Source organism: Sus scrofa, chromosome 13, assembly GCF_054392235.1.
Source record: "Sus scrofa isolate SSC_HxYL_T2T_F1_AM1 chromosome 13, Sscrofa_HxYL_maternal_Yorkshire_Landrace_v2.0, whole genome shotgun sequence".
In the NCBI taxonomy this organism is placed as follows: domain Eukaryota; kingdom Metazoa; phylum Chordata; class Mammalia; order Artiodactyla; family Suidae; genus Sus; species Sus scrofa.
The window spans coordinates 46,480,400-46,496,169 of record NC_139395.1 but is presented as its reverse complement, the minus strand read 5'-3'; the positions used below and the strand labels follow the sequence as shown (position 1 = coordinate 46,496,169).

Here is a 15,770-nt window from a genome sequence, read left to right as displayed (position 1 = left end):
ACCTAGTACAAAATTGTGAGAAGTAGATTAAATTATTAATTTGCTGGCTAGAAAGACAAGTTGTTACAGTGCCAAAGGGGAGGAGCTAGTAAAAACTGGAAACCCCTGCACTCAGCAAAGGGTGGCAAGGTTCCTGGTGGTTCATTTTTTTGAGACTTGGGCCAAAGATGTGAGAGCAGCCCCTCCAGGTGGGGGAATGAGAGCAGCTCCTGTCACCCGGCCTTCATGACACAGGAAGTTGAAAGTGGCACAGGCATTGGGCTGCAAAGAGAAAGCCAGCATCAGCTGGGCTAGGGCCAAGGCCAGGCCTGGGCTCGCCTCAGCATTCCCGAGTACCAGACATACTGTGTCCTGCACTTCCACAGCGATGCCCCGCTGCCTCATGGCTCGCAGCACCTGGGGCTGCAGCCGCTCAGTCCGGTCTCCAGTGCCCACCACAACAATCTCTAGGGAAAGATGAGCATAGCAAGGCTGCAACGAGGTCTATCGAGAGGGTGGGTTTCCGGGGCTCATCACCTCAGCCTTCCCTTCCTCCAGTACCTATTCGGGGCTCCAGCATCCAAAAGAGAGAGAAGCTTCCTTCGGTGATGTCCTGGTGGGAACCTACCTGTGTGGGAAGGAGACAAGTTAATTACAAGTCTATGGAGGTTTCCCCACCGACCCTCTACCTGCTCCAAAGCGGGGCAAAAGAAAAGCCAAGTTTGCCAAGGACGGAGTCAGGAAGGCAGGCCTGACTCTGGTCCTCGGGTTTCCTTATTGCAGGGAAGGGCTCACGTTCCACTGCACCACCGAGTGCGGAAGCAGCGCGCAGGGCCCAAGCACGCGATTTCCATTGACCACGAAGCCGCGGCTGCTGTAGCTGTCGATGTACATCGCCTGCGGGGACTCGCGCTGCAGCAGAGATATTCGCGTCCGCTGATACAGCTCATCATCCGTCGGCGTGAGCCGATGCCCACGCCCTGGGGCCCTGCGGAGGGGTATGGTCGGGGTCTAAGGGGCTGGGAGTCGCTGGCTGTGGGGGGCAGGTGGTCAGGGACGGTGGGTCCGGCCTCACCAGGACAGCTGCGCGAGCGGCCAGCGAAGGATGTGTCGCGCTCGATACAAGCTCCGAAGCACGAACACCGCTGCCATGGCGGATCAGCGCACAGGGAGACCGGCGCAGGGTCAGCGGGGTCGTGGCGTCACCCAGCCCGGAGCAACGACAGCGCCCCCAGCGTCGCGGAGGGCACCGCGCAGCTCTGCCGGCCCCGGGCTGGAGACGGGAGGGAGCCGACCAGGGGCTTAGGTCCCAGCAGGGCGGGTCTCCCGGTGCGGCTCCAGTGTCTGCAGCTGCCGTCCGCCCCGCCCCAGGCCCCCGCAGGCCGTTCTGGGGGAGCCGGACACCTGGTGGCGTGACAGGCCTCAGCACAGTCTGAGCCCCAGCCGCGGCCGGGCCCCCGGCTCTTAGCCATTAAGCCGGGCTCTTGGGACCCGGGGAGGGGCGGCCTAGCACCTGTTCGAGTCCCGCACACCTGGCCAGGGCGTGGTGCCAGCCTCCAAATTTCTAATCCCGGCTTCGCGGAGTCGGATTCCGAGGGCGGTGCGGGCAGCTCAGGTTTCCCCCTCTCGCCCTCCGAGTTCAGCCCCTCCCAACCGTTCACCCGCGCGACCGTTGGCAACGCCGCGGCGTTTCACACCAGGCGTCGTTGCGCTTGGATTGGCTTCTCTGGAGGGCGAGGGGGCGTGGCTGAGTGGTTTCGCCTTAAAATGGCTCCAACTCTGCGGCTAGAACAAGCGGAAGAGGACGCGACGTCAGGCTGGTCGTTGCTGCTCCTGGGTCGGACCGGGCCGAAACGGACCAGACATTGAACTATACAGCGGCCGGAGTATCGCCCTATTCTTGTTCACCTCGCTCTGCGTCCAGAGAATCCCTCCCCCGCGTCTTGAGCCGAATCAGAAGGCCTACTGGTGCCAGAGTCGCTGGCGCCCGCGCAGGTTCCGACATCTCGGCGCGCCTACTGTATGGTGGCCTCCGGGGAAACATTGCTGCGTCTGCCGCCCGCGGGGCCAGGCTGGCGGGGGGGTTTCGAACAACCGAGGACGTTCTCAGTAGATCTCCGGGGGTCCCGTCGCTGCCTTGAGGGCTCATTGGGCTTCTCGCACTCCCGACACTGGCAGCGTCACCAGACAAAGGGCCCGGGTGCGGGGGTGTCCCAGGGGAGGGTTTACTTCCTCTCCGAGGCCCCACGGGCGCGCTTCCCTCTTGGCTGATCCTGAAGCCCGCCCCGCCACCGCCAGTGTAGTGGCCCTGACTGCATGGGACCAACAGGATTAATCCTACCCCGTGGATCTAATCCAGATTGGGACCCAGTCCCGGGGGGGGGGGTCCCCACCACACCTATTGTTTTGGGGCCCAGGTGAGCGAGCGGCTCGTTCCTACCGCACTTGATTTCACCACCTTCTCTTGGCTCCCTCTCCTGGGACTGGGAATGTAGGAAGTTTGATCTGGCACCAAGGCAAGAGATTACCCCTCTCAACCTCCCACTCCCCACGGCTGGACAGCGGGCAACGGAATCCCAAAAGCAGCTGTTGTCTCCAGAGCATTCCAGCTGCACTTGGATTTCGTTCCCTGCTCTCTTGCCTGAGCAGCGTTCTGGCCCAGATTCGGTGGGCTAGCCCCTGATCCCCAGACATACTTTATCGGGCCACTCTGATTTCTGTCCCTCTCTCAGGTGCGCCCTCAGGCTGGAAATGACAGGCGTAGACGTCGGGGAGCCCAGGCTGTGGCCATCTCTTGGATCCCAAGGTAGCACTGGCAAGGGAGGGAGGACACAGGGACTTCTGATTGGGCTGCAATGGTGGTCTGCAATGGTGGTGAGTCCCCCAGGGCCACCCCAGCCCACAGCTGACTAAAGATAGCCCTTCACTTCCTGGGGTAAAGCCACTGTAAGTGTCCTCATGCACCAAGAGTAGCTGAAGACCCCAGCTCAGCCTCTGGCCCCCAATCCTATTAGCAGCTGACCCTAGGTTGTGCACCTGCGGCATGGAAAGTGCTTTGGAATGACACGATCACTCCCGTTGAGTGGGCACCCAAGTAGCCATCGGGAATGTCGTGTCCGCCCAGTGCTCTTTCGGAGCCTCCCTGCAGGGCCTTGCAACCCTGGCCCAGAAAGGGACCTTGCCAAGCTTTTCCTGCTCCTAGAATCCTCTCTCTTCTGAGTTCTGGGCACTCTCACTTCTCCAGGGCAGAGATTATGGATGTTCTGCTGCATCAAGTTCAATCCCTAGTAAAAAAAAAAGAGAGAAAGAGGGGGATTTCCCTGGTGGCCCAGTGATTAAGGATTTGGTGTCATTACTGCTGTGGTTGGGGTTTAGTCCCTGGCCTGGGAATTTCCACATGCCAAGGTTGCAGCTACAAAAAGGAGAGAGAAAAGGGGGTTTAAGTTACTAGAAATGGAGACATTCTGGAGCCTTCCTGGGACAGAGGAAAGAGGTTTATCACTGGTAGAGGGACAAGAGCTGTTCTTAAGCTGGGACTTCTTATGGTCACATTGTTTAGTTGAGCCACAAAGGCTGGTTGCCTTAACCAGGAAGTGGGAGGATCCCTGTTAAAGTATACTAGGTTAAAGGAGAAACTTGAAAAGCTGGCAGTTCTGGAAGCCATCATGGTGGTTCTAATTCCTCAAAATTCAAGGGGAGAAAACCAGCAGTTCTAGCGGACTGGGATTTACTGGGAATAAAGACAACTCACATCTCAAAAGGAATGCTTGCAAATAACCTTAAGTTGCAGAACATAAATTCTCTTAAAAATGAGGATTTTTTCCCAGTAGGTCATAATGTTAGCTGCCCTATTTCAGTGACAGTTCACTTGGAACTTCTGCATTTTGATCATGTGCAAATGGGGGAAATAAAACGTTATCACAAATACATAAATACAAGACTTAGATGAAGACAGAGATCTCTATCTGAGCCCCCACTGGGTCGCGTGGATTCTTTACTTGGTTGCTAAGTCAAGCGACAGCTAGAGAACTGTAGGCCCGGAGCGGACGAGAGATTTCGGACCCGGGGGCCGACCACGCGGTGCGAGTGCCAGTGCTGGGGCCGTAGGACCAACGCGGTCGCCAGAATTTCCTCAGGCGCACCTGCCCTCTCCAGGACCACAGCCAAATCCCCGCCCCAACCAGTTGCCTCTTCCGGAAGTTCGACCCCAATACTTCCGGTTCTGCTTGTTCCTTCCGGTCGCCATGTCGATGGGGCGTCTTGGGGTCGAGGAGACTTTGGCAGCCCTCAACGCAGCCCTGGGACCTGGCGGCCCAGTGTGGTACAAGGAGACGCGAGCCCGCCATCTGCGTGCCCGAGACTTCTTGGCGCCGCGGCGCGCGCTACAGGCGCGCTTCGAGGAGGGCCAGGTAGGCACGGTCTTCCCGCAGGGCGAGTTTGGGGTAGCCGGAGCGCCGCGGCCGGCTCACCGGCTGGTCTCCCACAGGTGCCCAAGCAGGTCATTCACGCCATTGCCGGCCTGCAGGGTCCCGGCGTGGCCCCGGTGCTGCGCTGCGCGCCGACCCCCGCGGGGCTGGCACTCCAGCTGCAGCGGTCTGCAGTTTTCGAGCGCGTCCTCGGCGCCGTGGCCACCTATGTGGCTCCTGCCGCGCATGCAGCTCTGGAACCTCGCGTTGTCCTGCACTGCCCCGCGCTGCGCGGCCGCCCCTGCGCCCTCCGCCTGAGCCAGCTGCGTGCCGTGCTCGTGGCCGACCACCTGGCGCGAGCTCTTCACGCTCACAGGTGAACGGGGGCGGACTGCTGCGGATGGGAAATCCCGGCGAGGTGAGCCTGGCGCTTGGGCTGAGACTACTACTTCGCTTCGCAGGGTGAGTGTGCGCCTAGTGCCCGCCGTGCGGGACCCGCACATGCTGACCTTCTTGCAGCAGCTGCGGGTGGAATGGCCCGCGGCCTCGGGGAGAGCCAGGACTGTGACCGAAGCCCTGAGGAGCCGTGCACTTGCAGAGCTCACCCCTGCCCATGATTCGGGAGCCCTACCCCCAGGCGCCCTGGGCCAAGTGTGCCTGAAGGAGCTGGTGGACGAACGGGGCCGCAGAGCTGGCTATGACCCCAACCTGGACAGCTGCCTAGGTAGGACCCAGAGTCTAGCAGGGCCAGTAAGCTGGTGGGCCGCGCATTTCCCACCAAACTCAGGGCTGTGTGTTCTTTGCAGTGACGGAGGAGCTGCTTTCTCTGCTGGCTGAGCTGCAGGAGGCTGTGCAGCATTGGCCGGAACACAGCTCTCTAGGCCTGGTTAGTGACTGAATGCCCACCCTGTGAATCTCTGGCAAACTAAATGTCCTGTGTCCCAAGCAGTGATTGTCCTTTCCTCTAGGCTGCAGTCTCAGACACTGGTGCAGATGGTTGTGTGGTTGTACACGTGGTGAGTTGTGAGGAGGAGTTCCAGCAACAAAAGTTGGACCTGCTTTGGTGGAAGTTGGATGACCAGGCTCCTCTCAGACAGGTGGGTCAGTTATGGTGGAGCTCCCCACACCAACCTTAGAAGGTCCTAGAAAGGGTCCTGTTAGTTGATGGTTCCAGAAGGTGACACTTGATTGACTTGGGGAGATGACAGACTTGGTGAGTGAGTGGTTGTGTGCAGCAGATGCTGGGAGAAGGTGCAGTCTGGAGGCCTACCCCAGAGAATATTGATGAAGATAGGTTGAAGAGGCTGGATTGTGTCTTGAGGGGCTGAGTTTGAGACAGTGGCTCTGAGGCACAAAGCTGGGGTCATTCAGGAAACTACATATTTAGGTTCATTGAGGGGTCTTTTGCTGTAGAGTATCTTACTGCCAAGTGGCTGAGCCCCTGCTATCTTCCTGACAGAAGCACCTGGTCTGCGGCCCAGTGAAAGTAGCTGGTGCGCCAGGCACCCTGACTGCTCCCGAGTACTACGAGTGAGTGAGGCTGGAAGGCAGGCCAGCAAGCCAAGGTAGTTGAGGTGGGAGGACTCTGCCCACTGGCCCTCTGCTCACCCTTTTCAAAAACGCAGGCTCCGGCATATGCAGGTGTGCAAGGCCTCAGCACTGAAGTATGGCAAGGACCTAACACAAGGTGTGTTTGGGAGCCTCTTGCTGTGCTGTGGGTAGGGGCAGGTCACCTGCATCCCTACCCCTTGTTCCTTGCCTCTAGAGCCTGACTGACTGATCTCATACTTCCTCAGACCCAGCCTGGACAGAAATCTTCAGGGTTCTCTGTGTGGCAACCATTAAGTTTGAGATGCTCAGCACAGCCCCACAGAATCAGGTGAGCCTAGGTGCCCCCCAGGGCTGGCTGGACAGTGTGTGCAGTTATCCTGCTGTAGCTGTGCCTTCATTCCTCAGCTTCTCCTGGCCCTGGCTGACAACAGCATTTCCACAAAGGGCACCAAAAGTGGCACCTTTGTCATGTACAACTGCGCACGTCTTGCCACACTCTTTGAGGGTTACAGGTGCAGCGTGGAAAAAGGTCTGTACCCCACTTTCCCACCTGTGAGCAGTCTGGACTTCTCCCTGTTGCATGATGAGGTGAGTACCCCTGCTGGGTGGTCAGCACAAGGCAGGAAGCTTGGCCTTTCCCTCCCAGCACCCTTCTCCCCCACAGGGTGAGTGGTTGCTGCTCTTCAACAGCATCCTCCCCTTCCCAGACCTGCTGAGCCACACAGGAATGCTGGCCTGCACAGCCCCGGGGCTCCACATCACTGCACGCACGGAGATGGTGAGGCAGAGAAGACAAGGACACACCACACATTCTGTTTATTCTGGTTAGGGGCACAAAGACAGGCCAGTGACTTGGTCTCTGTCTTTAGGTTTGCAAGTTCCTGGTACAGCTCAGCATGGATTTCAGTTCATACTATAACCGGGTACACATCCTAGGGGTAAGTGCACAGCAAAGCGGGGTATGTGGGAGGGTTGCGGGGGAAGCAAAGGATGAGACCAGCAGGCCCTTTCTTTCCTCCAGGAGCCTCGACCACACCTGTTTGGTCAAATGTTTGCCCGTCTACAGCTTCTGCAGGCTGTGAGTGATGTGCTCCACACTGGGCTGGCCATGCTGGGTCTCCCTCCACTGAGCCACATCTAAGGCCACAGAGGCCCCAATGTCTGGGAATGTCCACAAAATCAACTGAAAAAAACAAGTATCAAAAAAAAAAAAAAAGCAAAAACACAACACACCCACAGATTTTGTTAAGCTACCTGGAGCCAAAATAAATTGCTTCTGTTATGACGTTTTATCCTATTGTGTGGAGTGGGGCACATTTCTTACTCTGCCCTGACAGCATTCTACTCACCTTCAGCTCCTGCTCTGAGGTCTGGAACCCACGGCTGCCGCCTCCTCCCCTCTAGGCACACTGGGCATGGGCACAGACAATTGGTCATGCTCCACTCTGTCTGTGAGCAGGCCCCATGCCCAGCACGCCGGCCACCACGGGACATGTCAGTCATACCAGTTGTAAACCTCAAGACCCTGACCCCCAAGAGCACAGCGATGGCCAAACTCGGGGCTCACAGGCCAACAGTCCATGTCGGCCACATCTGGTACATGGTACACTGTACTGTTCATAAAGGTGGGTTCCCCATGCCCCAGACGCCAGAAGGTCAACCGTTGGTCGATGGAGGCTGAGACCATGAGGCTTGGGCTTAAGATCTTGAGGCCTGTCACATGGGCAGCATGTGCACAGGGGACAGAGTATTCCTCCAGCACTTGCAGCTGAGGCAGCTGCTCAGCACCCCCCACAGCCTCTTCCAGCTCTGGTACCTCCACGGCAAGCACAAAGACATGGAGGGAGCCATCCTCACTGCCACTGGCCACAAGATGGCCCGCTGGTGTGGGCAAGGTGTGTAGGCTGTTGACACCACAGCTGTGAGCCTGGAGAGTCAGGCAGGGGGTGCCCAGCCCTGGAGGAAGAAGATAGTTGTCAGGATCCAGCCTGCCACAAAGGTGAGTGGAAGGAGCAGGGACAGCCACAGCTGCACTCCAGCTACTCACGGTAGGGAAGCCCAGGTTCCACTGGAGGCTCCAGGGCAGTGGAGCCATGGTCTAGCACGGTGGTGAGATCCCAGAAGGCCAAGCTGCCGTCGGTGGCTGCACTGCATAGGAACAGCCTCCTGGCAGCCGGAAAGGGAGGCTGGGTCAGTGACAGGGATGGAAAGCAGTGAGATCCACCCAACCCACCCAGGACCACATGCAGCCCTTCTTACCGCCGCTGATTGGGTGCCTCATGTGTGAAGGAGTGGACCTTGAGGACACACCGCTTGTGGTGGAAGGTTTCAGCCAGGAGCTGCAGCCGTTGTCCAGAATCCTGCAAGAGAAAGAGCCTGGGACGGAGGGGGAGAGACAACTAAGACCCCATTCTGGGCACCTATATATTCTTTGTTTCCCAGTCCCCTGGATCCCATGCTCTCACCTCACTGCCCCATCACTACAGGCTGCAGCCACAAGGGGGCCAAGGCCAGGCCGGTCAAACTCACATACAGCTAGAGACATGTACCTGCAGAGACAACACACAGCAGTCAGGTGGAGCCTAGGAGCAGTCACACAGGGCGTGCCCCACATGCCCCACCCCCATGCTCCTGTCCTGCAGTGCACATCACCTTGTCTCTGGATCCACCTTGATCATCCGGTGCCGATTTCGCTGCCGGTCCCAATACTCATCCAGCCGGTGGGATGAAAGGTGCATGACATGACAGGCAAGGTGACTTGGGGTGCTGGGGTCTGGGGTGACCATGAGGGTGAAGCAGTGCATCTCAGCCCGGCCCCCCGCAGACACCACATGGGCAGTCAGGCCAGGCTGAGGATCCTGTGGGCCACCTGGGGTGCCAGTGCCCCAGACAGCCACTGCACGTACCGAGGAGATGTGGTTACAAACAGCTGTAAGCGCATGGGCTGAGCCTGTGGCTGTGGGGAGTGCCAGGACACAGACGGTAGTGTCTTCACTGCACGTGATCACGATGTCAATTAGGCCAGGCCCCTCACTTCCAGGCTCTAGATAATCAGGCTGAATGAAGCTGGGCACCCCGAATTCAGGCCCCAGGGTGATGGTACCCACACGCTTTACACAAGTGATCTCACGGCCATGCAGGCTCTCCCGGAGAATCACATGTGGCCGGGTGCAGCCACCCAAAGCTCGGTACAGCATGACATCCCCATCCTTGAGGTAGGCGAAGGCCATAGCAGACTCGGTATCAGAGAAGGCCCAGGAGCGATGCCCTCCACCACAGTTGATGATATGCAGCTTCTCATGAGACCGGGGGCTCCACACCACAAACTCATTGGCGTGGAAACCCAGGATGACCATGCTCCCATCAGTCACCATACGGAGCCCAGCCACCCAGTTCATGCCTCGACAGGACTTCTGCCTTAGGACAGGCTGGAGTTGGCCACCTCGCACAAAGAGCTGGTAGTAGGCACCATCACGCCCTGTTGTGTACACGTAGCCACCATGGCAGGTGACTGAGGTCACACCCTGCTTCCCATGCAGAGAAGGGAGGGAGGACACAGGGCCCCACTCAGCCAAGGCGTTCTCACCACCCTCATTGTTACCACCTGCTCCAAGTGCTCCAGCACCAACTCCAGCCTTGCCTCCAACCCCGAGATCCTTGAGCAGATCTGGTCGGGAGGGGAACAGCAACACAGAGCCCCGACGATCACCACACACCAGGAAGTCGCCTGGGGGTAGGAACGCACTGCATGTGTGCCATCTCTGCTTGCTCGGAGGTAGCAGGTACCGGCAACGTTCCTTGACAAAGATGGCCTTGCCAGAGGGCGCAGCAGAGATCTCTAGGCAAGCCACTACACCACCAGGGCCTGATGCCAGCAACAGGAGCTCCTCATAGCCACGGAGGGCCCAGCTCAGGCTGTGCACCTTCCCTTGGAATAGGGTCAGATCCACAGCTGCAGTTGGAGTGTTGATGGGGACAACCTTGACACGACCCTCCCCGTTGGCCATAGCACACAGTCCAAAGCCCTCAGGACCAGGAGCTGCCTCCAGAAGGCAGTAGGACTGGAAGCGCTTGTCCTCCAGCAGCTGTTCCCAGCACTTGACCTCGAGGTCATACAGGTACAGGGCCCCTGTATCAGTCACTGCCAGTACTCGCCACGAGCCAGCCAGTGTCACAGCCTTGAGGGCACCTGGCCTGCTACGGGACTTGAAGCAAAGAGCTGAGACCCCCGAACCCGGGTGCCCACGCCCTACCAGGTGCCAGAGCCGAATGCCTGAATCATCACCCCCAGTGATCACCCAGGCCTGCCTCTCATGGGCAGCTATGGCCCGGATCCCACGGCCCTGGTGGCCCCGAAAGGCCTGGAGGATTTCGCCTTCATGGCTCCATACCAAGCAGACACAGTCTTCCCCTGCGCTGATAAGGTAATTCTCCAGGAGCTTGACCTGCCAAACACGGGCACTGTGCCCAAAGCAGTGCCCAATATTCTGCACTCGACCCCCAGGCACCCGCAGGTCACCCACCTTCCAGATGCGAACACTTCGGTCTTCTGAAGCCGTGGCCAACAAGCCCTTGCTTTCCAGGTATGACATGCTGAAGATGACACCCACATGCCCACTGACCCGTCGGTCGGGGGCTACAGGCTTGTTGTCTATCAGAGCGGCTGCTGGGTACCAGACCAGGAGCTGGTTGGAAACGGCACCCGCCACTATGGTCAGCTCCTTCCAGGTGTCTCCAATCAGACAGGCTGAGGAGAGGGTGCACCTGTCTGTGCAGGGCACGTCCTGCAGGATGCACCCTACCACAGGGTCGTACAGCACTACTGAGTTGTGGCCCAGGGCCAAGGCCATGTTCCCCTCGAGCCAACGTGCATCCCAGATCCAGTCAGACAAGTTCCACAAGCCAGAGCGCCAGAGCTCCCGGAAGCGGCCCTGTCCCCAGCTAATTTTCACAATTCGGAGTCCCTTGCTCCCAAACACTGCCACCATGGCCTCCGAGTCAAGGTCTCCGTTGGGTTCTGGTCGCACCCGGAACCCATGGATAAGATAGTGGCCAAGCAGGTTCTGCACTCGTTTCATCATCCGCAGATGTCCGCCAAAATCCAAGGTGTACACGAGGACATCTGGCCCCTCACCTAGACAAAGGCAAAAAGCCACATAAGAACCCCTCGCCTAACTCTGATGAGCCATGAAGAAACAGGGAGTAGGGAAAATTCTCAGTATGTAGCTTATGAACCTATTAGGTTACTGCAAGTATGCTCAAACTGCAGACTTGAACCTTGGAAAATCCTGGTCTCAGCTTCAGCTGTACTTTCAGTCCTGACTTAATTTTTTTTTTTTTTTTTTTTCCTTTTGGCCTTGCCTACAGTATGTGGAAGTGTCCAGGTCAGGGATGGAACCAGAGCCACTGAGCCACCAGGGAACTCCCAGTCCTGACTTTCTGATCCCCTCATCAGTCACCCATGACATTCAGTTCAAACATGAATTCCTCAAACTTAGTCTCCTCCTCATCCCATTTAACTTCCCATGCTTCAGACAGGAATCCTCTCAGTTTTGTCCCCCAAATCCTTGGCCTCGTTTACCTCTACAGACATTCTTTCTACTCCCTTCCTCCTCCAGGGAAGAGATAGTCCCACAAGTCAAGCTTTCTACTTTGAGGCCACAGCAGAAAGACTCCTGATTTCCAGGAGCTTCTCTGTATCTCAGAAGATGTGAGCATGTTCACTATCAATAGAGAGAGACATAATAAAAAAAATAAATTTATTTTTAAAATGGGGAGAGGGCAGCTCACGCTTTGACAGCAGACCCTCAGCTGTGACCCCCAACTGCCTTTTGGCTGCCCTGCAGGCACGTCCCATGCTGCTGACTCATCTAGTTTGCTCCATGCTGCTCATCCCAATGACCATTACCATCCTCTGCCCACCCTGCCCCCCACAAACTAGAAAGCCCATTCCTCTTAACTTGCCACATCTGTATCCAAGTTCTGCAGATCTGTAGACTTCATTTTCTAAAGATCTGTAGATTTCATTTTCTAAAGAATTTGCAATCCAGAGTTCCCTTCGTGGCTCAGTGGTTAACGAACCCAACTAGAATCCATGAGGATGTGGCTTCGATCCCTGGCCTCACTCAGTGGGTTAAGGATCCAGCACTGCAGTGAGCTGTGTAGAACGAAGATGTGGCTCAGATGCCGAGTTGCTGTGGCTGTGGGGTAGGCCGGCAGCTGTAGCTCTGATTTGACCGCTAGCCTGGGAACCTCCATATGCTGCAAGTGCAGCCCTAAAAATAAAACGAAACAAACAAACAAAAAAACACCAAAGACTTTGCAATCCAACCCACTATAGTTGACTTTGGTCCAGGACAACACCTCTTAACCTGAAATGACAATATCAATCCCCCATGCTATTCCCAGCCTCCAATCTCAATCTCAATATTCAATACATGAGCATTGATGACAAACCAGGTAATGAACTATATGCTGAAGCAGTGAACAAGACCCTGCTGCTGTGGATTAGGCAGACATTAAACGATACCACACAAGTGAACGACATCATTATAACCTTGGTAAGTTTCAGGAAAGTACTATATAGAGCACGTTAAGAAAATGAAATGGGAAAGTCTACTTCAGTGGTTTCCAACATGGAGGCAATTTTCACCCCAGAAGACATCTGGTAATGTCTGAAAATACTTTTGGTTGTCCAAACTGAGAGATGTGTGTGCTCCTGGGCATCAAGGCATGGAGGCTAGGGATACTGCTAAACCTCCTACAATGAATAGACAGCCCCTCACACAAAAAATGATCTGATCCAACATCAGTAATACTTAGACTGAGAAACCCTGGTCTAATCTAAGCAGACTGGGTGAGTTCAGGGGAAGCCAACTTGACTACCTAACATTTAAAGTGAGGAATTAAGGATCAGCAGCAGTTGGCCAGAGGAAGAGCAGGCAGAAGGGAGGAGAACTTTCTTAGCAGAGGAAATAGCAACTTTGATGTCCCTGAGGTGAGCAAGAGCTTTGGGCAGTATGGCTAGAAGAAATGAAGGGCTCAAGGATGGGCTAGAGAGAATGCTACTAAGAGGATCAGGGAGACAGAGTTGCATGGCCTCGAATGATGGCAGAAAAGGCAAACCAAAAGATGCCACTTGTATGAAGTGCCAAAAAATGAGACTGGCTTGGGGAGTGAGGTAGATTCTTGGTCTTGGGCACCTGAATGGCTGGCACCTGCGTGCTGGAATGCCCAGAAGGAATACTTCAATTTGTAGGTACCTGTTGCACTTGAGCCTGACACTCGCAAACAAACAGGGCTGGGAATTCAGATTATAGGTACACATGGGTGGGATCTGAGAAATGTCAATATAAAGTCACTTTTGAAGTCACGGGAGCAGGGGAATTCACTTTGAAATCTTTCTAACCTGCATTTCCCAAGCCATTCCCCTGCTTAAAACCTTTCAGTGGGGCTTCACCAATGGGTTTTATTCCATTAGAGATAAAGTCAGGTCTAGGCCTAAAATGTTCTGGCCTCTGCTCAGTCTCTTCTAGACCTCCACCCCTGCTGAAGGCTCACAAGCATTCCCCGTTCCCCACAAAGGGACAGATTCTCTCAGTCTCGAGGCCTTTGGCACGCTCACCCTCTGACAGGAACTCACCCTTTCTCCTAGTTTACTCGTCGTGTGGTTGTTCAGGTTTCTGCCTAGCTATCCTCTCCTTCAGGAGCCTTATGAGTTTAGTTCATGGTAGGAACCCTGGGCTCCCAGAGCCCCCACACCAGATCAAAACTGGGCCATCCCTCCATCCATCCCCACCCACACACAGCCATCCCTCTTAGGACTGGCAGCGCATTCAAGGCTTGACAGCCATTGTCCTGCCTCAAGACCCTTATCGAACTGTGAATGAAAAATATTGCCTGCCCAGAGTTCCCACTGTGGTACAATGGAATTGGTGGTGCCCGGGGCAGCAAGGCAAATTAAAGAATCTGGGATTGCTGCAGCTGGGCTCTGATCTGATCCCTGGCCCGGGAAATCCATACGTCACAAGGCCGCCAAAAAAGAAAAACTGCAGGCCATATCAGTAAACAAAGGATACTGCAGCCATCAGGCCACCACAGCACAGTTACCCGGACTGCGAGCCCTGCAGAGAATGCTGAAGCCACCCCCATTGGTGCATCCTTAAGAGACTCAGGATGGGAAAAACACTGGGTCCTAGCCCCAGAGCTGAGGTGCATATCTAAAGTATGATTTCAATGAGCCCAGACTCTGCATCTTCCCATACATTAAAAAAACACTAAATTCGGAGTTCCCATCATGGCTCAGTGGTTAACGAATCCGACCAGGAACCATGAGGTTGCAGGTTAGATCCCTGGCCTTGCTCAGTTGGGTTAAGGATCCAGCGTTGCCCTGAGCTGTGGTGTAGGTTGCAGACGCAGCTCGGATCTCGCGTTGCTGTGGCTCTGGCGTAGGCGGGCGGCTACAGGTCCCATTCGACCCCTAGCCTGGGAACCTCTATATGCCGCGGGAGCAGCCAGAGAAAATGGGAAAAAGACAAAAAAAGACAAAAAAAAAAAAAAAAACCACAACAACAAAACACTAAATTCATTAACTTGAGATGTCTGGTTTTCTTTGAGTAACAATAATCTTTTGTTGTTCCAACTAGCAGACCTTTTGTTGCAAACACTTCTATATATTCTGGCTTCCTCCTCCCCCCCTTCCCCTTGCCTCTTCAGAGCAGCCTTTCAGAGTTACCTAAGAAGCTGTGTTCTGGGCTTAAGTTCTTAGTTTTGGCTACCAGATAAAACATAATTCTTTTAGGTTGTGCACTTTTTTTCAGTTGATAAAACTCAGATCACCATCATTGGTCACTAATGGCTTTCAGTCAGGCCTCAGTGCTCCCCAGGACTCTGCCACCTCAGCTCCCAGGCGTCTACGTCCCCAGCCGACCCTCCTCGGAGGGGAGTCGGGGAGTCGTATATCAGGATTGCTGGACCCCAACTATCTTGGAAGAGGCCTCAGCCTACGCCTCTCCAAGCACTGGCCAACCTAAAAAGGTCTCATCCCTGGTCTCCCCACGACCCGATCAGACGCTCTTCATCCTCATTTTCCAGGGAAGAGCCTCACCTACTGCTCCTTCCATCCCCGCTTCCCCACCGGGCCACAAGCGTCCTGGACCCAAACCAACATGGGGGACGGGGGGCTTGTCGCCGACCTCCCCGCTGCGGCCCTCTAGTGAGGCCAGGCCCCCGCCCAACTCAGCGACGCGGCCACAGGTGTCTCTCCTTCCCCTTGCCCCGCCCCAGCCGACCGCGCTCCCGCGCATCTTTCTGCAGCCCAGCTCCCCTCTCCGCGTCACCTAGTTTATGAAAGGCCTTAGGAGCCTTTGTTTCCTAGGCTACTACAGCCGCTCCGGAGCTCTGCCATCTCCTAGGCTCCCGCCCGCCACCTGCCCCCCGCCCCCCTCTTCCTCCTCCTCCGAGCATCCCTTTGTTCTTAAAGCCCCTCCCCAGGCAAATGTTCGGTTTCTTCGCTAGCGCGCGCCACAAAATCAAGCTCACCCGCCAAAAGCCGCTCCCCCACGCACTCCAGACCCGTGACCGGGAGGAGTATGAGCTCCGAGGTTGCTCGCGGCCAAACGTAGTCTTCGTGAGCGTCCATGTCTACCCACGAGCGGCTGCAACTGCCACGGCCAAGAAAGGAGCAGAGATACCGCGAGAGGAGCCTTCCCGCGCGGCCCCGCAGCAGCTCTACAGCGGCCTTAGCAACAGGTAGCTGAGGCAAGGGCGCCCGCCGCAGAGGTCCAATGACGGCCGCCCCCCGCCCCCGCCGTCAGGCTGGGATTGGTGGGGCCG

At 56.2% G+C, this 15,770-nt stretch overlaps 3 protein-coding genes and 2 non-coding genes across 16 annotated transcripts; 3 read left to right on the top strand and 2 right to left on the bottom strand.

Annotated features, from left to right (window-relative positions):
* Positions 1-13: 13 nt before the first annotated feature.
* Positions 14-1,160, bottom strand: NDUFAF3 (NADH:ubiquinone oxidoreductase complex assembly factor 3). The gene is made up of 5 exons (NM_001243606.1): positions 1,055-1,160; positions 775-967; positions 541-607; positions 346-446; positions 14-261 (listed from the first exon to the last, which is right to left on the bottom strand). Exons 1-5 carry the CDS (start codon positions 1,129-1,131, stop codon positions 142-144), a joined length of 558 nt encoding a protein of 185 aa, NP_001230535.1. The 5' UTR covers positions 1,132-1,160; the 3' UTR covers positions 14-141.
* A 1,377-nt stretch (positions 1,161-2,537) lies between these two features.
* MIR191 (microRNA mir-191) lies at positions 2,538-2,617 on the top strand. Its single transcript, NR_038528.1, has one exon. It is a non-coding gene; the product is annotated as a microRNA mir-191 (primary transcript).
* A 410-nt stretch (positions 2,618-3,027) lies between these two features.
* On the top strand, positions 3,028-3,107 carry MIR425 (microRNA mir-425). Its single transcript, NR_038554.1, has one exon. It is a non-coding gene; the product is annotated as a microRNA mir-425 (primary transcript).
* Positions 3,108-4,197: 1,090 nt separating this feature from the next.
* DALRD3 (DALR anticodon binding domain containing 3) lies at positions 4,198-7,233 on the top strand. 11 transcript variants are annotated; one of them, XR_014823094.1, is made up of 12 exons: positions 4,198-4,388; positions 4,505-4,761; positions 4,847-5,109; positions 5,192-5,271; positions 5,354-5,482; positions 5,845-5,915; positions 6,011-6,072; positions 6,182-6,264; positions 6,323-6,524; positions 6,644-6,714; positions 6,806-6,874; positions 6,958-7,233. XR_014823094.1 is itself a non-coding variant. In XM_084988303.1 (12 exons), exons 1-12 carry the CDS (start codon positions 4,224-4,226, stop codon positions 7,075-7,077), a joined length of 1,596 nt encoding a protein of 531 aa, XP_084844429.1. In that variant the 5' UTR covers positions 4,198-4,223; the 3' UTR covers positions 7,078-7,233. The 11 variants fall into 11 exon arrangements, 4 of the variants coding, with proteins under 4 accessions (XP_084844429.1, XP_020926312.2, XP_084844428.1 ...); XR_014823095.1 differs by having other exon boundaries at positions 6,601-6,714; XR_014823090.1 differs by having other exon boundaries at positions 4,466-4,761; positions 6,342-6,524.
* On the bottom strand, positions 6,734-15,688 carry WDR6 (WD repeat domain 6). Of its 2 annotated transcripts, XR_014823047.1 has the most exons (7): positions 15,477-15,688; positions 8,589-11,070; positions 8,402-8,485; positions 8,196-8,312; positions 7,984-8,102; positions 7,286-7,892; positions 6,734-7,119 (listed from the first exon to the last, which is right to left on the bottom strand). XR_014823047.1 is itself a non-coding variant. In XM_021070645.2 (6 exons), the coding sequence occupies exons 1-6, from the start codon at positions 15,574-15,576 to the stop codon at positions 7,432-7,434; spliced, it is 3,363 nt and encodes a 1,120-aa protein (XP_020926304.2). In that variant the 5' UTR covers positions 15,577-15,626; the 3' UTR covers positions 6,734-7,431. The 2 variants fall into 2 exon arrangements, 1 of the variants encoding a protein (XP_020926304.2); XM_021070645.2 differs by having other exon boundaries at positions 6,734-7,892; positions 15,477-15,626.
* Positions 15,689-15,770: the final 82 nt, after the last annotated feature.